The sequence below is a fragment of the Numenius arquata genome, chromosome 3 (genome assembly GCF_964106895.1).
Source record: "Numenius arquata chromosome 3, bNumArq3.hap1.1, whole genome shotgun sequence".
NCBI classification, from domain to species: Eukaryota; Metazoa; Chordata; class Aves; order Charadriiformes; family Scolopacidae; genus Numenius; species Numenius arquata.
The window spans coordinates 1,477,397-1,499,864 of record NC_133578.1 but is presented as its reverse complement, the minus strand read 5'-3'; the positions used below and the strand labels follow the sequence as shown (position 1 = coordinate 1,499,864).

The 22,468-nt window shown below is 51.0% G+C and overlaps 1 protein-coding gene across 1 annotated transcript in view; it reads left to right on the top strand.

Moving 5' to 3' along the window:
• The first annotated feature begins 14,313 nt into the window (after positions 1-14,313).
• KCNJ3 (potassium inwardly rectifying channel subfamily J member 3) overlaps positions 14,314-22,468 on the top strand; it is a 52,925-nt gene continuing 44,770 nt past the window's right edge. Inside the window, exons 1-2 of the mRNA XM_074144862.1 lie at positions 14,314-14,991; positions 21,137-21,353. Of these exons, the coding sequence (XP_074000963.1) occupies positions 14,314-14,991; positions 21,137-21,353 (895 nt within the window). The remainder of the gene's footprint in view (positions 14,992-21,136; positions 21,354-22,468) is intronic.

Genomic DNA, 22,468 nt, shown 5'->3' with positions numbered 1-22,468 from the left:
GGCTTCTACAGGCTGTGAATCCCATGGTACTCACTTTGTGGCATTTCCTCTGCTGCACACGTTGTGCTTTCCTCTGGCCTGATAGAAGAAAGGGGATGTGCCTGGTAACAAAAATACATTAGCCCAGTATAAAGTAAACAAAATAAAAGTTGAAAAACGTTGAAGGGGTCAAGGAAGGTTGAATGGAATTTGTCTTTTGTATCACCTTGACCCTCCTTCCAACAGAAAACTCCATTCTGGGCCTGGGGTGCTTTAATTCTTCCCCATGGGAGTCAGAGCATTAATTGTGCTTTGTATTCCTGTTTTATTTTGTACACACACTGGCATTGTTCACTTGAGTTTATTTTAAAGGTCAAGCTGGAGGAACTCCTGCAGCTGAGGGAATCTGCTCACGTAACCGTCGTAGGTGACTTGCTCTGCTTTCAGCAGACTCAGAGATAAATAGTCTTCTGAATATTGCATGAAAACATCCCTGGTAATGGCTTTTAAATGATTTAATTTTGAAAAAAAGCCGAGTTTAGCAGAAGAAGAGTGTTGTCTCCCTGGGAAGTCGGGTCAGCAGCCCCCGGGGCACAGCGGGGATGGCAGAGCATTCCCGCCCTGCGACGAGGGGCTCACCACCAGGGCTTTGCCATCCAGAGCCGGTGGATAATGGTTTAATGCTCTAGAAAGCCTTTCCTGTCCATGGAAAGAGCTGTTAATATGTGAATATTCATAGCAGGTTTGGGAAACTTGGGTTGTGAAGGGCAGCAGCACCGAGCAGAAGAGCAGTGTGGATCCCATGCTCGTGTCTGTCAGCTGTCAACTCATAGAATCACAGAATGGTTTGGGTTGGAAGGGACCTCAAAGCCCATCCAGTGCCACCCCCTGCCCTGGGCAGGGACACCTCCCACCAGACCAGGTTGCTCCAAGCCCCCTCCAACCTGGCCTTGAACCCCTCCAGGGATGGGGCAGCCACAGCTTCTCGGGGCAACCTGGGCCAGGCTCTCACCACCCTCACAGCAAAGAAGTTCTTCCCCACATCTCAGCTCAATCTCCCCTCTTTCAGTAGATGTAGTGCTTAGAGATATGCTTTGGTGATGGTTTTGTCAGTGTTGGGTTGATGGCTGGAGTCGATGATCTAAAAGGTCCCTTCCAACCCAGGAATTTCTATGATTCTATCACCCCTTGAGCCCACCCCGAGGGGCTGGGGATGCTCTGCGGGTACCACTCGCCTTCACGGGGCTGGGCTTTGCCGTTGATGGAGGTGGTCATCAAATATGCATGCAGCAGTGTGATTCACGGCGCCTGGTGCTAAATCGGGAGCGGGGAGCGGTGAGGAGAAGCCTGTGGTACACAACATTCCCCTTTACTGTCCCGAGTGATTCCCCCAGTCCTCCCCTGCCATGGCAGGGCATGTTTCCTTTAAAAAAAAGCTCAAGAAAATTAAAATGATGGGTCTCATCCTCCTGCTGGAGAGACCAGCAATGGTAATTAGTGACACTCTTGAAGGACCTGAGTGGACCCAGCTGCTCTTTTCAAGGAGGGATGGAAATCCCTCTATGTTTCTACATCACAGTCCTTGAGTACATACACAAGTCCTTGGGTTCTTCCACGTGTTTTGGGGTCCACCCTTCATTTCCTACTCCCTGGCTCCTCCAGTGATTCCTCCTGTGCCCCAGGAGCCCAACACAGCATCCCCCGGGAGCCAGAGCTGGGCATCCCCGGGGATGCTTGCTTGGCAACTGGCTTTGGTGGGCTTCTGGCCCACAGGCCTTCAGCCGCCCCCGCCCAGCTCCACAGGAGCGGGTCCTGCTGAACCCACAAAAAGGCATTGCCCAGATTTCACCTTTTTTTCCCCCAGAGCAAAACGAAGCCTCACAAGGCAGTGCTTCAGGCACTTGGGGATGGGTTTCTGAAGGGGAACCAGCACTGCCACTGCAGGTCTCCACTGAGATACAGGCAAATAGGATTGAAATATATTTTTTCTTTCAAATCTATGATAAATACTTCCAACAGACAGACAATTATTTTAATGTTAGTAAGTCCTTTCTGTTTGGTACACAGGACAGGTTTGATTTGGTGGCAATACGGCAGCTCAGGGCGGTCGGGGTCTTTTCCTTGATGCCAGAAACAAACCCATTTGCTTTGTTTTCCTTCTTTACACAAGTATAACCTGAATTTCCAAAGGCCAGCCCGGGTCAGGTGCTGCCTCTGGGCTGTGCCAAGGGAGAGCTCGGGGCTGCAGGTGCCCGAGTGGGCTCTGCCCCACTCCTTGGGCCGGTTTTGGGGTACCCCGAGGTGTTTTCAGAAGTATCACCACTTCCATGCTTTAGAGGAGCAGTTTCTTTCTTGCCGGCTTTTCAATATTCCAGCCAAACTGACTTTTCCTGCCTGTTTCTGTTGGCTGGGGTTGATGCCCTGCAGTGTCATTTGCTGAAGAGCTGCGACGGGAGGCCATAAAGCCCTTTTTTTAACACAAAAAGTGCAATACAGTGCAAAGACCTACAAAAGATCACATCGCCAGATATTTCAATGGGGCTCTCAAAATACTTTTGACCTCAATTCCTCTGTCTTAAACCCCAGCCTGTGAAATTAGGGGAAGATAAAATCTGCTTGCCTCCCAGGGATTTGGTAAAAACCAATTAGCTTTTATGAAGTACTCCGATAACACAATGACAGGCGTGACAGAGGAACATGGGGGGAAATTTATAGTTTTCTGCCTGGAATAAGGTTTGAGTTATGTGCAATAAATAAAGCCTGAGGCAAGACATTGAAAAGAAAGGGACGAAAGCACTGAGGAAAACTGCACAAAAGTCTGCACAGAAAGGCAGGAACAGGGAAAAAAGCTCACGGGATCTTATAATTAAAAATTACATTGTACTTGCATGAAAAGGGAGGGGGGGGGAGGGGGAGCAGCATAATGGATTTAAGTAAGTTAATAAATAAATAGGCTTCCCAAGAATGTATTGTAAAAAATTGTATGTTTTCCGAATTACTATTTTCACAAAATATTCCATTTTGGCTTTTTTTTCTTCTTTTTAAATGGATCTCCTCCAGTGGACACAGCACCACCAATCCTTAACCATACTGGTTTAAATTGCCTGAACAATGAAGGGGCTGAAGATGCTGGCGGGGCTCTGAGCTGGGCACGGAGACGGTAAGTGCAGCCATGGGCAGTGAGATGTGCCGGACCCTGGGTACCCCAATAACCTGCGGGATGCACACCCTGGGAAGCGGCTTGGTAGGACTGGGATACACTTTTTCCTTAAAGGTTCGGCAGGAGCTGTTTCCTGGGGGAATTAACAACGAATCCCCTTAGGAATGGCTTAAGGAAGCAGCAGTACCAGTACAATTTCTTCCACAGCCAGTGGACTTGGCCACTGGGAGAGAAAAACCACAGTTTCTCAGCTGGTAAAGTGAGGCGGGATGTGTAAGATTCACCCCCTTCTATAGGCTTCAGAAATTACATCCCGGAGGTGTTACACAGGGAGAAACGCTGAAAAACGCCTATTAGATATGAATTAAACATGGGAGGCTTAAGGTGAAACATTGCTATTCCATTGAACTGTGCATGATCCGGAGGGAAGCCGTGCCTTGAATCAGATGAAATGTTAAACGGGCAGCTTCTCTGTCTCAAGTTAAGTCGCTAAGATTAGTGCAGATATCCCCGAACCAGCCCCGGCCCGTGTTCCTTCTCAAGCTGCTCTAAGATCAGGTTTTCAACCTCGATTAACCTGACCGATTTTTTCGGATATTTGGATTCTGTTCCTGATCCTGACTTAAGACCAGAAGGCAGGAGATGAGGGACGGGGCGGTGGCAGGGCAGGCAGTTACAGCCTGGATGCATTAACGCTGGGGAAGATGTAGAGAAGCAGAATAAAGATTTTCCTGCATAAATAAAGAACAGGATGACCCCTCTTCTTCCCCCCACACAGAAGTTTTGGTCTCAGGAGAGAGTGCCCGTGCTCTCCCTATGAAGAATATACGTATTTTTTTTAATGTTTTGGCAGGTTTTGTCTGCGTGTGTGATTTTTTTGCTCTGGCCGTGAGGAGCAGGGTGTGAGTTCCCTGATGCTGACCCAGGGGGAATCCAGAGCCCATCCTGTTCTTCTGGTCCCCACCCACGGGACAGCTGCAGCCCAACGAGCTCCTTTGGTCCCTAAATTCGAGAAATTCGACTGAGGACAGAGCCTAACTTCCTCCACAAAGCTCGGGCTTTTTTTTTTTTTTCCCCTTCTTCCTGCAAACTTTTCAAAGGAGCCTGATCCGTGCCCAGATTCACATCCCCTTCTCACCTAACTTTCAGGGGCAACCAAAACTTTCCTGCAGAAGGGAGAGCTCAGCTAGTTTAAGATGGGATGAGAAGGGAATAATTTCCAGACCTGTCTGCGCTGACATTTCAAGCAGAAATAATTGGGTATATTTTTAGCTGCCTCCATTCCAGCAGAAACAGACCTAACCACACATTTTCAAAAGGTGCGAGTTTATTTGGGGAAGAATTAATGATTCAAGACTTCAAATAGGAAGCTCATAAAAGCCTACGGATGACCTAGGGTCGGCTCTCTGGCACTGTAACTTTGAAAAAGACATTTATATGGGAAGTCAAAGAGCTGCAAACTCACACGCTTTTATTTCTCTCTTTCAGCCTGTGTGAATCTTTTTGTTCTGTCAAATGTCACCGCTGTGTCTGGCAGAGTCAGTACGAGGGGTGGAAGGGTTGAAAGGGAGCACGGGAACACCACAGCTGGAATGGGAGGCAAATAGATGGAAAACAACACTCCTCACAGACTGATGCTGTTGCATGTCGGACAGGTTTTGTTGCTTTGGAGGACACAAATTTTAGCCTTTAATTTAAAGAGCAAGTGGATCAGGAATTGGGGTGTCTCAGACAGGGAATAATAGTGGGTAGAACACAGGCACATCCTTAGGGCCCTCACTATGCTGCGGTGGTGGCAGGTAAATGGAAAGAAGGAGATGAATCTTTTCCACAAGGACTCCCTTCCTTGCTGATCCCAACTTCAAAACCCCGTTCCCGTCCCTCTGCCTCAGCCCATCCACGTAAGGCTCTGTCCGGCTCATGCAGGGTTGTGCACAGCCACTGCAGCATCCCCTGTAAAGCCCTGCCCTTGGCAGCATCCTTCCCCCACCCCAAATCATACTGATGGACACGGCTCGGGAGTCAAAACTGGAGAGATGGAAGAAACCCTCTTTAGGTATGTATTTCGTATGCATTTATGTATAGATTCATAGAATCACAGAATGGTTTGGGTTGGAAGGGACCTTAAAGCCCATCCAGTGCCACCCCCTGCCCTGGGCAGGGACACCTCCCACCAGACCAGGTACCTCCAAGCCCCCTCCAACCTGGCCTTGAACCCCTCCAGGGATGGGGCAGCCACAGCTTCTCGGGGCAACCTGGGCCAGGCTCTCACCACCCTCACAGCAAAGAAGTTCTTCCCCACATCTCATCTCCATCTCCCCTCTTTCAGTGTCAAACCCTTCCCCCTCCTCCTATGGCTCCCCTCCCTCATCCAGAGTCCCTCCCCAACTTTCCTGGAGCCCCCTGAGGGACTGGAAGGGGCTCTAAGGTCTCCTAAGGTCTTCTCTTTTCCAGGCTGATGGGTGACCCAGAGTGGTGGGACCATACTAATGACAAGGAGGAGGTTACTTACCCTGGACAGCCCAACTCACTAGGGGCCTCTGTGACCCAAATGCATTTTTATTCAGCCAAATGCAAAAGTCACATTTGGAAACGAGGGATGCGGGGAACACCCTCAGACTGAGAGCGGGATTCAGGGTGGAACACAAATTGGGTGACGGGAGTCTCTTTGCTCAAAGGGCTTGAGCCGCCCAGACATCGGGTACAACTGGTGAAGGGTATTGTGCTTATTGTAACACAAGTGTGTGGCATTTGTGGAGGTCACTTGCGGTCCCCCTTTCCTTAATGGGATACAAACTCTTGTAATACGCTTGTCTTAGTATGGCTTTAAAATATTCCAATAATGTTTAATCTCATGCAAATTGAGGCTATACGCCCCTTCTTTTTTCCTCAGACGGCTGTTTGTTGTACGATCTAATTTAGCAGCCCAGGGTTTAATAGCGAATTACGCTTGCAGTGGCCATCTGCCTCCCCCCAGCAATCCCTGCTCCGCACTCCTGCGCTTGGGTCGAGCCCTGGGGATAATCCCAGGCAATTACTGACCTCGGAGCAGTGCCATCGCATGGCAGAAAACCAGACACTTTTTCTGCGTCCTTTCATTCGTTTTCCAGCGGTGCCGTAGGCTCTGCCACTTGATTTCATGTTCCGGAGGGATGCTCAGCCCTCCGTGGTCACTTCTTGAGCTGCCAGCCTGGAGACATCCCAACCTGGTGTTAAAAACAAAAGCCTGGGTGATAGGGCACATCCTTCCGGGTGTCCTGGATGTTCGGTCAATAGCAGAATACAAATTAACCTTACGTGGTCGGAAAAGAAAGAAAGCAGGGCAAGGGAAGGCTGGTGCTGATGGAAATTGTTCAAAAGTGGATCACACTTTTAAAAAAATAATAAAAAAATCAATAGCTGCAGTTGCCAATCTGTATTAATGCTGCACAGTTTGTCTCAGCTTTTCCCCTCTCATTTGATTCCCTGCAAGAGCTTTAGCTCTAATACTAGAACAAGTTATTTTTTTCCATTCTTGCCTTCACTGCAGTATGTTGATTTAATTAAGGTGATTTTTTTTTTTTTCAAGATCTGGTGGAGGAAGAAAGCAAGACAAGCTGAAACGCTGGGATGGAGCAGACGTCTCTCACCCACTCCAGGGATGAGCACAATACAAAGCAGACAGAGGGGCATCCGGGTTTCTTTAATTAAGACTAATTGACTGGGAGAAAAATACGCGGGACGGTGACTGCTGCCACAGAGCTGGGGGGTCCCGTCTTCCCCCGGGGGCAGGGGTCCTACCACCGCCTTCTTACGTTAAACTGAAACCATGGAAAACATAAAAATGGAGCAGGATAGGATAAGACAGGATAGGATAGGATGGGATGGAATGGAATGGAATGGAATGGAATGGAATGGAATGGAATGGAATGGAATGGAATGGAATGGAACAGCTTAGTTGGAAGGGACCTACAACGATCATCTGATCCAACTGCCTGACCCCTTCAGGTCAAAATAGTAAAATACATTTTATTTATTTAACTCATTATCACATCTTTGGAGCAGGGAAAGAACCACAGAATCACAGAATGATACGGGGTTGGAAGGGACCTCTGGAGATCATCTACTCCAACCCCCTGCCAGAGCAGGTCCACCCAGAGCAGGTTGCACGGGAATATGTCCAGGGGGGTTTTGAATGTCTCCAGGGAAGCAGACCCCACCACCTCTCTGGGCAGCCTCTTCCAGGGCTCTGCCACCCTCAAAGTGAAGAAATTCCTCCTCATGTTTGAAGAAAGAACGATCTCCAGGGGGGTTTTGTTGGCTTTGGGGGTTTGGTTGGTTGGTTGGTTGGGATTTTTTGCTTTCTTGTGGGTGTTTTTTTCCCTAAGGAAACCCCAGGTCTCTCTTTACTGTTCATTCCTTTATTATTTTCTGCTTCTGCCAGGACTTGTTTTCTCCATGGCAAGAAGAAAGGGTTGAAAGCGGGGATGTTTCCAGCCCTTGCCTGGGAATGAATCGGGAGCTCCCGCGGCAGCAGAGGGCGGGGGCTTCCCCAGGTCCCACCTTTGGGACCTTCCTGATGATGGAAAGGGAAAAGCATCACAAAAATAAATGGGATTCCTGGTTCTCTGCTGGTGGGACTGTTCCTGCAGGTGCCTTTCCAGGAGCCTGGCAGTGCCCGCCCCACAGCAGGGTCTCGTTACGGAGCGGGCAGGTCGTTGCTCTTTGCCTGTTCCATCGCACTGCGGGAGGGAAAGTGTTTTCCAGCCCCAGTAACAACTTCTCATAGCAACAGCATTTTTATTGTCGTGATTTACACTTGTTTTATAGGAAAAATGGGGAAAATGCTGGTTTGCTAATAGCACAGATGGGAAATTTAGAGACTGCTTGAGTGCTTGTCTTCAGCTAATGGCCATTTATTCTCTCCAGAAAAAGACGTTTGCTGCGTTTCTGCTTTGACTGTTTATCTGCAATGAAGATTGATTTCATTTTCTGACCAGCGCAGCTGTATTTTTCTATAAGTTGCCAGCTATACCTGTGCATTTTGGTGAACTGTTGTTCTAAATTTGAGTTAGTTATAAGTACACACCATGCTGTCTTTCCTTTATGGGGCTATTGTAGTCACTCTTTCCCTGTGTCGCTTTGAAGGTGATTATTCCTCTCCAGGTCTCGTATTTTGAATTTCTTCTTATTGAATTGTAACTTTTAAAAAAAATTCCAAATTATTATTTCAGTTTCTCAAAACATTTTAAATTCTAGCTTTGTCCTCGCTCTTCTGGCACTGCCTCTAGGTTTGGCATTGTCTGTAAATTTAATAACCCTGCTTAGACCTTTCTCATCCGTGGCTTGACGTGGAACCGAGAGACGCTGCTGCAGACACTGGGTTATTAATCTCTGCAGTCCAGCCCTGAGCCTCTACATCTTGGCAGAGACTGCAAGCTTTTCAAGAATTTGGACAAAAGACGTCACGTTTTTCTACGGGAAAGAAAATATTTCAGAAATGGTGGTGGCTGTCAGGAATCCAGTCGGTGACACCGTGATTTTGGTTTACAAGGGAGGTTAAGCGCAGTGCACTGGAAGAAATGACGGATCCGGTGATGTTTTCTGGTAATTATCGTATGTACATCCAGTGCAGTGTCTTCCCAGAGCAATTCCATCTTATTCCATGGTGAGTGCTGTTCTGGCACCACTTCTACTCCTAACTATTTTGAGTTAAAAGTGTGAAAAAAGAGCATTCTATGCAAGACTTGCATACGTCAGGGCAGGACATGGCAGTTCCCACCTCCGGGCACCCTGTGCTCTCGAGGGGTAAATACTCAGGGAGGAGCAGGAGAAACGGGATTTGGTGACAACTCTCCCAAACCCAGGTAGAACCTCCAGCCCTCGTGCCTTGAGGTGACGACTGGAGATGGCATCTGTGGGACAGATCCTCATTGAATTTCCCCCATTGCTTATTGAACCCAGGTATATTTTTAGCTTCCCCGATACCTTGTGAGGAGTCCCACGGAGCAGAGAGGGTTGGAATATGCAGCTTGTGAAGAAACACTTCGTTTTTATTTTTTTCTTCCCTTTGAGTGCCCTCACGAGCAGCAAATGGGCATCGATCATTAAAGCAGAGGTTCCTAAGTGCCAGCACAAATGCAATCAAATCAATGGCTCTGATGATGTGTGCAGGGCAACCTCACGCTTCCTCCAGCCTGAGGACGCTGCCCTCTTAATGGAGAGAATCCATCCTCGGCGAGGGGAGCCCTGGCACAGCTCAAAACCTGCGAAAAAACCCACGAGAGCAGCATGGATGGGGAAAAACCCTCCCTCCACGTTGGAAAAAGCACTCTTTTGGTTGGGGGGGTCCAGCCTGGAGAAGAGAAGGCTCCGGGGAGACCTCGGAGCCCCTTCCAGTCCCTCAAGGGGCTCCAGGAAAGCTGGGGAGGGACTCTTGATGAGGGAGGGGAGCCATAGGAGGAGGGGGAAGGGTTTGACACTGAAAGAGGGGAGATGGAGATGAGATGTGGGGAAGAACTTCTTTGCTGTGAGGGTGGTGAGAGCCTGGCCCAGGTTGCCCCGAGAAGCTGTGGCTGCCCCATCCCTGGAGGGGTTCAAGGCCAGGTTGGAGGGGGCTTGGAGGTACCTGGTCTGGTGAGAGGTGTCCCTGCCCAGGGCAGGGGGTGGCACTGGATGGTCTTCAAAATCTCTTCCAACTCTAACCGTTCCATGATTCTATGACTCTATAAATCAGAAGTAGCTCCTCTGAAATCAGCAGAATCCCAAGCTCCTGAGAGCCTCCCAGGGGCTGGGGGTGGCAGGGGCTCTGCATGCCATCAGGACATCACAGTCCTGCCGGGAATAACTCCCTGCCTCTCCAGGATGAACCGTGTAGCACATATGGGAATTAATGTTAGTTGTGACTTCTATTTTAGAAGCTGAGGAGGTGTTATTGATCTCCTCCTGTGGGTGAACTTTCCCAGCTGTAGCCATAGAATTGTAGAACGGTTGGAGTTGGAAGGGACCTTACGGATCATCAGTGGCCTTGGATGTTGAAAGGCTCAGAGCTTCACTTCCAGTTTTCCTTCTCAGCCTTCAGCTATGCTGAACCCTCACAGGGATGAATGTGATGGGTGGCACGATCATGACAGTGTGGTTGAGTGGGACATCACAGCCCAGAAGGGTCTTCTCAGGTATGTCACCACAGTGTGGCGTAACGCTTGTGCTTGTTTTTGACATCCTCTCTTGCCACTTGGGTTTTTCTTCGGATTTATCCAGGACTTCCTGCAAAAAAATCAAACTCAGCCAAAGCCCTGCCCCTGCAGCAGGGAGTCTGGGACCCTGTCCCGTGTATCTGGGTGGCATCCCATGGAGGGCAGTGGACTTTTGCCTCTGGGAGTTGGATTTTCAGGTGAGGGGCAGACCTGAAGGCTGTTGTGGTGGCAGAGAGGGCACTGGGAGGGAGAGGACACTCACTGCGGTTGTGGGGATTCACAGAAACTTGAAGACTTTGCCATAACTCGTGTTGTCCGTGTTGTCCTCTGCCACAACCTGTGCTGTAGGATCCTGAAGTTGGTCTTGCACCTGGTCTGGTCCTCCATGGTCACCCTGAGGTTGCCAGATTTTCCAGGGACCCAGGAATTCCGCCAACTGTGCAGTTCTCTCGCCGTGTTTCGGATTCTGGGTGTGCATTTGCTTATGAACTAATTTGATGATTCATGGTGGAATTTTCTGTTCTTCAACCCCAGAACATTCAGAATCTCAATTTGAATTTGAATGGGAGATCCCTGCCTGGGTTTCCTGAGTGGCTCTGCATCCAAACGGAGTGTTTCATCCCATGCCAGGCACCCTCACCTCCTCCCCTCCCAGTGGCAGGGCTGCTTGTGCCAACGGCACACCTCATCACCGAGAAAAAACATTCAATTTGGCTGGGAAAGGAGTGTTCTGGGCTTTTCCTTCCTCGCTGGGTAGCTGCTGGGGTCTGGGTTGAGTCAAGAAGAGGGCCTGAAGTGAGGAGCATCACGGCCATCAGAAGGAATCAGAGGTTAAGGCACAATTTACTGGTTCCTGGGTGTTTTCACTGTGTCCCCCAGCTATGGCCCAACGGAATTAGCAGGGACTCCCGTCAGGCTCCGGGCTGGGAGGAAATCACTCTCTGTGGGGCTTTCTCCAGAGCAGGATGTTCCTGTCACCAAGATCATCCCCGTGATGGAGGACATTTTTTTTGTAAAGTCTCTCATTTTTCCTTTTCGCTTTCATTCATTCCCTTACCTCTCCAGGGCTGACAGAGCAAGCGCGCTGTCAATCCGCCTGGCTTCCCAAAAGCGATACTAATTTTGATTTTAATTCCAGTAATTGGGAGGAAATAGCTCCCCTTGGACGGTTGTACTTCTGTAACCATAACATTGTGATCAAGAACATGAAATCTTTGCCCATTTCTAGCCTGCGGATGGGAGGGAGGCCAGGCTGGGGAAGCAGGGAGGGCTGTAGGAATTAAAAAGAAATACCCGAGTAGAGGAGAGGGGAAACTGGAGAGGCCGGTGGGGACCAGTGGAGGGTTCCAGTAGCATAATGCTGTGTAGATGTAGCTTGGGATGAGCTTCACCCAGCATTTGTATGCTGTGCTACGTCCCTCAAGACCTGAGGGACTTGGGTCTGTTTAGTCTGGAGAAGAGAAGGCTGAGGGGGGATCTGATCAACGCCTATAAATACTGCAAGGGTGGGTGTCAGGAGGATGGGGCCAGTCTTTTTTCAGTGGTGCCCAGGGACAGGACAAGAGGGAACGGGCACAAACTTGACCATAAGAAGTTCCATCTAAACCTGAGAAGGAACTTCTTTGCTGTGAGGGTGGCAGAGCCCTGGAACAGGCTGCCCAGAGAGGTGGTGGAGTCTCCTTCTCTGGAGACATTCCAAACCCACCTGGACACGTTCCTGTGGGACCTGCTCTGGGTGGCCCTGCTTTGGCAGGGGGTTGGACTGGATGATGTCCAGAGGTCCCTTCCAACCCCATGTCATTCTGTGATTCTGTGATTTGTATTAACCATGGGGGAAATATAACAGACATGGCACATTGCAGGAAGAAAAAAGCGAGGTAGGGGACCTGAGAGATTAAGCCTGAATAGAAAACAGCAAAGCAGGACTCGTTTTGGTAAAAGTAAATTCATTTTGCAATAGCAAAAAAAAATAAAATAAACATAAATGCAGTGACAGGGAAAATCCTAGGAAACTAATGCTGAAAAAGGTGTAATGATAATTGTTATAAAACGAGGTATGATTCCGGTTTATGACATGCAGCTGATAATGCCGATTTGCTCAGGGCAGCCTCCTGGTGCACTGTCTCCTCGGGGAATCACCAGGGACACACCGAAAGGAGAAAACACACGGGGCTCATCGGCGGGGGAATGGAAAGGTTCTCGGGGAAACACAAGGGCAGCACCGATCGCTAAAGGAAAATATCAGGCGGAAAAAAAACCCCCCACCACTAGCTTCGCATAAGCTGTTGTAAAACTTTATTAAAATTATTGCAGAAAGGAAATGGGAGCAAGGGCCAGAACCGTGAGTGTGTTACAAACAGCCCGGCAGTAACGAGGGTGGGGGACATCCCCAGTCCCCCCTCGTGGTAAAACCCAGTTTTTTTGGCGACTGGAATAAGGTTTATAATAAGGGATGGAAGATGCGCGTGAGGGACGGAGCGCTCGATCAGCGCCCGGGGGCTGATTGTTGCTCATACCGTGTATGTTCTCACTCAGCGCTCCTGCGAGATGATTTTACAAGAAAAAAAACCACCCTTGAAACCAGACATTTAAACCGCATTATTCTAAGCTTCCTCCATGTAGCTTTTCCAGACACGCAAGGTGCGTTGCTGGGCTTCCCACACGGCGCTGGGGAGGGCTCAGAGCCCGGCCGGTGCCATGGGATCACCCTGACCTGCTGCTGGCCGCGCCGCCGAACTCAGCCCCGCACTGACCTCCAGCGCTCCAGCTCAGGACTGGGTCATCCCCTGCTTTTTCTTTTTTGCTAAATACCATTTAAAAATCCCCACTGGCCAAGCATCCACCATCCCCTGGATACAAGTGCCAGGTTTGGGTTATCTTTTTGTGCTCTTAGTTTGGAAATGAGTACTTATCTGAATTTTTGGGTTGATTTTTCCGCTTCCCCCCCAGCCCTGGAGATGGGGGGATGCTGGAAGGGCTGGAGCCCCTCTGCTGGGAGGACAGGCTGAGAGAGTTGGGGGGGTTCAGCCTGGAGAAGAGAAGGCTCCGGGGAGACCTTAGAGCCCCTTCCAGTCCCTCAAGAGGCCCCAGGAAAGCTGGGGAGGGACTCTTGACGAGGGAGGGGAGCCCTAGGAGGAGGGGGAAGGGTTTGACACTGAAAGAGGGGAGATGGAGATGAGATGTGGGGAAGAACTTCTTTGCTGTGAGGGTGGTGAGAGCCTGGCCCAGGTTGCTCCGAGAAGCTGTGGCTGCCCCATCCCTGGAGGGGTTCAAGGCCAGGTTGGAGGGGGCTTGGAGCAACCTGGGCTGGTGGGAGGTGTCCCTGCCCAGGGCAGGGGGTGGCACTGGGTGGGCTTTGAGGTCCCTTCCCACCCAAACCATTCCATGATTCTATGACTCTTTGCCCTTTTTGTCACTTTTAGCATTTTTCCTCCCGTCGCTGAGCGAAGTGAAGGGACTGAGGGCTGGAGGAGCCCTGCCCGCCTGTGTTCACCTTCTCCAGTGACATCAAATAAAAATAAAAGGGAACATGAAGGAGCCGGGGTGCCCCGCCTCCCCTCGGCCCCTACATCCCCCCCCCCCCGGCAGGTTCCCCGGGGCTCCGCGGCGGCGAGAGGAGGCGGCGGCGGCGGCACGGATGGAGACCGTGGGCGAGGAGGAGGAGGAGGAGGAGGATGATGATGATGCGGGGCGCAATGAGGATGCGGAGAGCGGGATGAAGGGGCGTGGCCAGGAGGGGGCGTGGCGGGGGGGGGCGTGGCCGTGCCCTACCCGGGGCCGCGCCGCTGCCGCCGGCTCCGCGTGGGTGGCGGCCGCGCCGCGCAGAGCGGAGCCTCCGCGGCCGCGCAGACCCCAACCTCCGCGGCCGCGCAGAGCCGGGCGGGCCGGGGCCGGGAGGGGCCGGGCCGGGCTCGTCGGCGGCGGCTGCGGCGGCGGCGGCGGCGGCGGCGGCGCTGCGCGGAGGGGCGCGGAGAGGCGCGGAGCAGCGCGGAGCGGAGCATGTCGGCGCTGCGGAGGAAGCTGGGGGACGAGTACCAGGTGGTGAGCACCTCGGCCAGCGGAGGGGGGCTGCCCCCGCCCCGGGCCGCCCCGCGGGGGAAGCGGCAGCGGTTCGTGGATAAGAACGGGCGGTGCAACGTGCAGCACGGGAACCTGGGGGGCGAGACCAGCCGGTACCTCTCGGACCTCTTCACCACCCTGGTGGACCTCAAGTGGCGCTGGAACCTCTTCATCTTCATCCTCACCTACACCGTGGCCTGGCTGTTCATGGCCTCCATGTGGTGGGTGATCGCCTACATGCGGGGGGACCTGAACAAGGCGCACGACGACAGCTACACCCCCTGCGTGGCCAACGTCTACAACTTCCCCTCCGCCTTCCTCTTCTTCATAGAGACCGAGGCCACCATCGGCTACGGGTACCGCTACATCACGGACAAATGCCCCGAGGGCATCATCCTCTTCCTCTTCCAGTCCATCCTGGGCTCCATCGTGGATGCCTTCCTCATCGGCTGCATGTTCATCAAGATGTCTCAGCCCAAGAAGAGGGCCGAGACCCTGATGTTCAGCGAGCACGCCGCCATCTCCATGCGGGACGGCAAGCTCACCCTCATGTTCAGGGTGGGCAACCTCCGTAATAGCCACATGGTCTCCGCGCAGATCCGCTGCAAGCTGCTCAAAGTAAGTGTCATGCCTGCCACGCTTGCCCTGCTGCCACCGCCGGTCCCCTGGGGACATCCTGCTGTCCCCCTCCACATCCCCACCTGTGTGCTGGCCCCTGCCATCCCTTGCTCCTGCCCAGGGGCTGTCTCTGTGTCCCTGCGATGCTCTTCGGGCTCAGCCGTCAGGCACCAGATTTATTCTCAGCCTTCTGATTTACTGGCAGCCTTGCAGGATAATGGTTATATTCGGCACTGGGTTTACATGCATATTTATATATTTCTCTGAAATGCTACATTTCTCTGACAAGCAAATACTTATAGCTTGAATTCCTTGGTGTGCATTTTTAAAAGGAAGCTGTTTGCCTCTCTGGCATATTTCTGTGCTTTGGGGCAACGGTGAGCCCAGTCAGGCAGAACTTTATTTACATGGTGCGTGAACTTCACAGAAAGCAGCATGCTAGGGTTAGACGTTTAAAAATCGTGCTAATGGCCTTGTGTGTCCAGGGAAAACCCAGTGGGTTTTTTTTTTTTTTTTTGAGGCTTGCTACAACGGCCGCATATTCATAGGGGAGACAAAATAAATGTGGAGTGGGTGGAAGGGGCCGGCTCGGCTGCCGTTTGACGCATGCAGAGCACCCCGCATCTTTCCGTGGCTGTGCAGGGGATGTGGTACCCAGCCCTCGGGGTGGCTGCTGTGCAGGGGATGTGGTACCCAGCCCTCGGGGTGGATGCCCTGCCCTCGGGGTGATGCTCTGCAGGGGCAGGCAGGGTCCCTTTGCTGGGAGGGGACCCCTTGGAGGGATACCCTGCTTTCTTCCCCACTCTTCTGGCTGCCCCCCATGGAGGGATGCTCATCCCCCACCTGCTGTGCCTGGGTCCGGCGAGGTGCAAGATGTGTTTGGCTCAGAGGCTCCTGAAGTTGTCGTGGTTTGGCCCAAATCCGTGTTTCCCGGTGGGGTTTTGCAGGCAGGATTGTTGCGGCGTTCGGTGAGGGCTGCAGGACCCTAAAACACGGGGGAGTCTGTGGTAAAAGGAGGGGTAGTGCCCACACTGAACAAGATGGGGGGGGGGAAGAGGAATTTAAAGAATCTTCATAATTTCATTTGTCTCCTCACTGCCGTGCCCGGGGACTGAGGTGGGTGAAGATGCTCTTGCTGCAGCTCTGACCTGGAGGCGTCTATTCCTCTTCTCTTCTTTTGGAATAATCCACTGGAATCTCAGTTACGCTCTTCCCTGGTACGAGCCAGCCCCAATTGTTTCCTCCTGTCAGAAGTTTAGAGGGGTAAATTGGATGATGTGCAATTAGCTGGGTAAGCAATCAGCCGGTCTTCAGGGGGCATCACGGTGACCCCTCCAACTGCCTCCTGTGACGAGGCCATCCTGACTCGGGAGAGGTCGGACCTCTCATTTAACATACATCTTTAGTAGCTTTAAAGGACCAAAATGAGTGATTTCCCTTACAGATTTTTGATATTAGCCCCTTTTTGTCTCCAGAGGTGCCACAAGGGGAATTTTAAAAGTTGGAGCATAAAACTTAGTGTGGCTCCACGAAGTTTCCTGAACTTTAAATCTGTGGAAGAGTGGCTTCGTGGCTGTTGCTTCTTCTGGTTTCGTGCTGGCAGTGCTGGAGTCAGTGGGGTAAAGGATTTGCAGGTGTGTGAAAACCAGTAAGAAAGCCAGAGGAGACCGGGGAACCCTGCCGTAGCAGCAGCTCAACCGGGGCGAGCTGTCCCTGCATCCTGGGGCTTCAGTTGGGGCAGGAAAGGGAAAAGGCCACTTTTCCACGGTGCCCCGGGCATCCCGCAGTGTCCCTTGCCTGCCTTTTCCCAGCCCAAAGCTTCCCAGCACCTGGGAGCTCTGGACACGGGCAGCTGTAAACGTGGAGGGAGAGGGGGAAGAGGAAAAAAGGGCTAAAATGTGGTTTTTTTCAATGGCTACAGTTAGAGCTGGCTCTGTGCATCCCCTACCAAGGGTCTCTGCACAGTACAGACTTTTGCTGCTGGGGGGGGAGCAAAGGGGGAGGCCAGGCCTCCTGGCCAAAAAAAAAAAAAGATTAAAAAAGGGAAAAAAAGGAAAAAAGGGGGGAAAAGATAAAAGGAAAAAAAAAAAAGAGAAAAAGGGGGGAGAAGGAAAAAAGGAGGGGAAGATAAAAGGAAAAAAATCGAGAAAATGGGGGGGGAAAAAGGAAAAAAGGGGAAGATAAAAGGAAAAAAGTGGAGAAAATGGGGGGAAAAGAAGGAAAAAGGGGGGAAGATAAAAGGAAAAAAGTGGAGAAAATGGGGGGAAAAGAAGGAAAAAGGGGGGAAGATAAAAGGAAAAAAGTGGAGAAAATGGGGGGAAAAGAAGGAAAAAGGGGGGAAAGATAAAAGGAAAAAAATGGAGAAAAGGGGGGGAAGGAAAAAAGGAGGGAAGATAAAAGGAACAAATGGAGAAAATGGGGGGAAAGAAAAAAAGGAGGGAAGATAAAAGGAAAAAATGGAGAAAATGGGGGGGGAAAGGAAAAAAGGAGGGGAAGATAAAAGGGAAAAAAATGGGGAAAATGGGGGGGAAGAAAAAAGGAGGGAAGATAAAAGGAAAAAATGGAGAAAAGGGGGGTAAAAAAGGAAAAAGGAGGGAAAAAGATAAAAGGGAAAAAACGAAAAGGGAAAAAATATTAAAAAAGGGGGAAAAAAGGAAAAAGGGGAAAAACAGGAAAAAAGGGGAAAAAAAGGTGGGGGGGGAGGGGGAAAGATTGGAGCAGGGAGAGGAATCTCTTTTCGGGGGGGGGGCTGCCACACACGGAGGGTCTTTCCAGCTCGCAGGAGGGCGACTGTGTGGCAGGGGGTTACGGCTGCCTGGGTGTCTCTGCTTTGGGTTACACATAACCCTTCGTGCAGGGTCGTTGCAAAACCAGGAGGGCAGAGTTAATTGCAGGGCTGCTCGCAGATTTTCTGCTGAAACGCTTCTTTTTTTTGGTAAAAGATAATTCTGCTTGCAAAATCTATGTAAAATTGGAAATCCCAGTGTGGCTTTTTTTACTTTTTTTTTTTTTTTTTTACTTTTTTTTCCCCTGGTGAGCTTAGACTATACTGGAGAAAAACCACAGATATAAAACCCTGAAAGTGGCAAGTCAGTGCAAAGACCCATTCACTGTAATATTATTATTGTTTCTTTTTAATGAATCTCCAAGACTGTGAAGAACTCGGGTGAAACTTGGAAGCCCTGTACTTTTCCTGCCCGTGTTGTACTGAGTCAAAGGAGTCGCTCAAGGTCGTTTCTTCCCCCAAATGCCTTGGCTGGAATAGCAAACAGCCAGCAGCTGGAGCGTGTCCGTGCCCCCCCCCGCCTTGGGCTGAACGCTGCCCGTGGCGCAGGGGTAGTTGTAAAATAATATTCGGGCTGTCTGTAACACTTTACCTCTCCATCTTTATCCCCATTCCCTCCCAGCAGATGCAATCACACTTCGTGTTTACGACTTCGCAGCTGAATAATGTAACACCTGATTTTACTGCAGCTGTAAAATAAGTTGGGTTTTTTTTTTGGTTTTGTGAGGGAGGTGCTGGGATTTCCTGGGAATCCCAGGAGCCCTGGGGCGAGCGGTGGGAGGAGGAGGAGGAGGGTCCTCCCGGTACCACGGCTCACCCCGTCTCACCTTTCTGATGTTCCTCCTGGTTTCTCTGGATTTTCCCGTGTCCCTCAAATACCACGTTGTCTTTAACTCTCCTTTTTCATCATCAAGATGTCCCTTCTGTAAGAATTTCTATTTATTTATTTATTTATTTTTCAAAATCATAGTTCACCCTGCTTTGTCATCCCATCCCCGTTGGGAGGGGGCTTTTGGCTGGTTGGTTGGTTGGGTCTAAGGTTTTGGGGTAGGTATCCCCATCTATATCCCCATATATTCAGAGAGCATCCACGGAGGAGTGGATGGACGTTATCTGGACAGTAGCGGTGGCAGCTGGAGACCTCGACAGAGGAGCCGGGGGCAGAACTAGCAACGACTTTACAACCAGCCCTTTAAAAACCTCTTCCCCAAACCGTTAGCCGTCATAATTAAGCCTGCTGCACGCAACTCCTAATTGCATTTCATCGCCTCTGACCCGGGGCCACCTTTTCCCTCTGTCCCAAAGCCACATCCAAGCCAGCCCGGGGGGGTCTGGGTGTCCCCAGAGTGACAACGTCACCCCGAAATGGGCCAGCCTTGGCCTCTCCCGTGGCTATGACAATATTGTAGGGGCGCGGGATGCCTGGTGGAGGCAGTTCCCTCCCCAGAGCTGCTCCTTGCCCTGCTTACGGCTGTTACTTGCTGCTTTGCTGGTGGTTTTTTTTTTTTGTCTTTTTATTGAAAAGTAGACTCCTCTCTCAAGAAAGAACAAACAAAACCCCGCCGGCAGGCTCTTTATGCAGATGTGCTCTAGATGTTTCTTGGCTCTGACGTCTCTCTCTGAAACTGCCTGCCGTGTGCCGGGGTGGGGGTAGCAGAGCCAGGTGTGATAAATCTGAATTTTCACACACCAGGAATTTTAAGCCCATTTCTTAAACTGAAACTTCGGGGCAGCGAAAAGGCGGGATCGTTTGTTTTTTGGGCTTAGATCTCCTTCAGATCCAGCCGCCATTCGGGGGAAAACATTAAAAATAGAAACCAAATCCCGAGCGAGGCGCATAATCCAGTTTTGCTCTGTCGGCTGCCTTTTGCTGTCAGCCTCCCGACCCCCTTTTTGGGGGGAGCTCGGCCGTAGCTGCACCCCTTCCCTCCCTCCCCCGCCCCAGGGGATGCACCCAGCATCCTCCCAGCTCCCAGTGCGTTTTACTGGAGGGACGGGACTGGGTTTCTCTGGGAGCTGTTGGTGTCACTGGTGGGAGCACGGATAGTCAGGGGGTGATGGTTGTGCTGGTCCCTTTGCCTCCCCCCCCACTCCGCCCCAAATTACGTACACGAGGAGAATGGAAACAGAATTAGAAAAAAAGTTAGGGGAAAGATCACGCTTCTTCCTGCAAGTGTAATTGGGCTCCTATTAAAAAAAAAATAAATTAAAAAACACCCCTATTTCAGGTCAGCAGTGTTGCTCCTTGAGGGGAGTTCCGCATCGGTTCGGAATGCCGGGAATGATGGAAATGCTTCTCAAGCAGAGATTTAACGCTGGGGGTTTAGCTGTGCACGAGGAATACAACAGTTGTCAAAACTTCCCTTTAAAACCCCGAGCAGCAACTAATGGCAAGTTCTCCAATAGAAATGGAAAATTCTATAATAAAAATGATGGCTGGGAAGGGCTATAGTGTTCTGTTCCTGCCTATTCACAACACGGGGAGAAGAAATAAAAGGTGGGAATAAAAGCCAGGGAGGGAGCGTTGGGGCAGGGGTTTGCTGATAACAGGGATGTGAAGCGCACGAGCCAGAACGCTGAATTTGAGGTTTCAGCTCCAGATGTGGTTTTTATGGAGGTCTGTAGCTGTTAAATTGCGGTTTGTAGCATCTTAGAGGGCAGCTAAAGCCGGAACAGCATCCCCTTCTCCAGGCTCCTGTTGTCCAAAGGGCAAGGATCTCAAAGTGTCCCTGGAGAAGTGTGTGTGTGGCTGATTTGGGGATCATTAGTTGGTGCCGGGGAACTTTCTTTTATGGGAAAAGCTGGTAATTGATCATCTGCTGCCACTTTCTGCAAGGCCTTGATGGACAGTCCCTTGTGGGATGGACCCTGGAGGTGGTCGCCTGCGGTCACTGGGTCACAGTGTGGATTTTGTGAGGTTTTGGGTATCTTGAGGGGAGATTCCTGTGAGGGTGGTGAGAGCCTGGCCCAGGTTGCCCCGAGAAGCTGTGGCTGCCCCATCCCTGGAGGGGTTCAAGGCCAGGTTGGAGGGGGCTTGGAGCAACCTGGTCTGGTGGGAGGTGTCCCTGCCCAGGGCAGGGGGTGGCACTGGGTGGGCTTTAAGGTCCTTTCCAACCCATTCCATGATTTGTGTTGGTGGCCGTGAGCTGCAACTGCAGTAAGTTGTGTGTTAGAAATAATCCATCCCTGTTCTGCACGGCCAACACTGGGTTTCCACCAATTTCATGACCGTGTGGCTGGACCGGGGTTTGCCTTGTGTGAGGGATGGTGCAAGGGATGCAGGATGCTGTCGGGATGCCTCAGGGATGGCTGCTCCAGCGGTGATCTCTCTCTCTGTCTCTCCCCTCGCTACCTGTCCAGTCCCGCCAGACCCCGGAGGGTGAGTTCCTGCCGCTGGATCAGCTGGAGCTGGACGTGGGTTTCAGCACGGGGGCTGACCAGCTTTTCCTGGTGTCCCCGCTCACCATCTGCCATGTGATAGATGCCAAGAGCCCCTTCTACGACCTGTCCCAGCGCAGCATGCAAACGGAGCAGTTCGAGATTGTTGTCATCCTGGAGGGCATCGTGGAGACCACGGGTGAGTAGGGAGAGCTCCGTGAAAGAGACGAGGCCCCGCCGGTCTCCCCATCCACGGGCCGAGAACCGGGCACTTCAGGTTGCCCTTTCTCCCAACGACGCGGTCAAATTGTGCAAACGCTTCGAGGCGGCCCAAGTCGTATTTTTTCCTACGCGTTGAACATGTTGGAGGGATGTTTGGCAGGGAAAATGCTGGAGGCATGTTTGGCAACGTGTCTGTTACCAAGGCGACGTGCTCCAGTCCTCCCGGCGCGGCCGGGAAACCTGGGTCGCGGTTGCCACGGTGGCTCGGGATGCAGGGATGTGGGGATCCATCGTCGCCCGGCAGCGATGCTGCAGCCCCGGCCCGGCCCTGGGGGCTGATGCTTCCCAGGGGACGTTCAGAAGATCTTTAATAATTTTTCCGTCTCTATGTGGCAGCGTTTCTGTGCCGGGCTACTGTTCTAGCGCGGGGGGCAAGCTCCAAGGCTGCAGTGTTGTAGTGCCCTGGGGGGCTGGGGGCAGCAGAGGTGAATTATCCGTGGTGTTCAATCAAAAATCCCTGATATTTCAAGAAAAACTCCCTGATATTTCAAGAACCCCGCCGCTATTAACATAGCTGGTTCTGTAAGGATTTCAGGGCTGACGTGCAGACCACAGGACTCCAGGTTGTTTTTTGTTTTATTTTATTTTATATTTTTTTTTACTAGCAGAACTGTTTTAAAACACAAATGAGGGAAGAAACGGGATTTTGTAAATAGCTCACTGGAATTTTAAAACAAAGCGATGTGTTTGTATACTCCCGAGTTTGTTTTCTGTAAATATTTCAGACTTAGGCATTATACACAGAACAGGAAAAAAAAAAAAAAAAAGGTGGTATTTTCTTGCTCTGTAAAGCCTAACTCGTAAGCCTGCAAATTTTGTGACCTAGTTTTATAAGATGAGATGAATATTGGGTAAAATAGAGCAAAATGTGCTCTATCTCGATAACACGTGGAAGGATGAAAGGGTTTCAAAGTTTAAAAAAAAAAAAAAATCTTTAAAAATGTGAATAAATGAGAAAGGAGGGGAGTTATGGAGCTGGAGGGCAGCTGGGTTGGAGGAGAACTGGTGTCGGCAGTGGTGAGAGCACGTAAA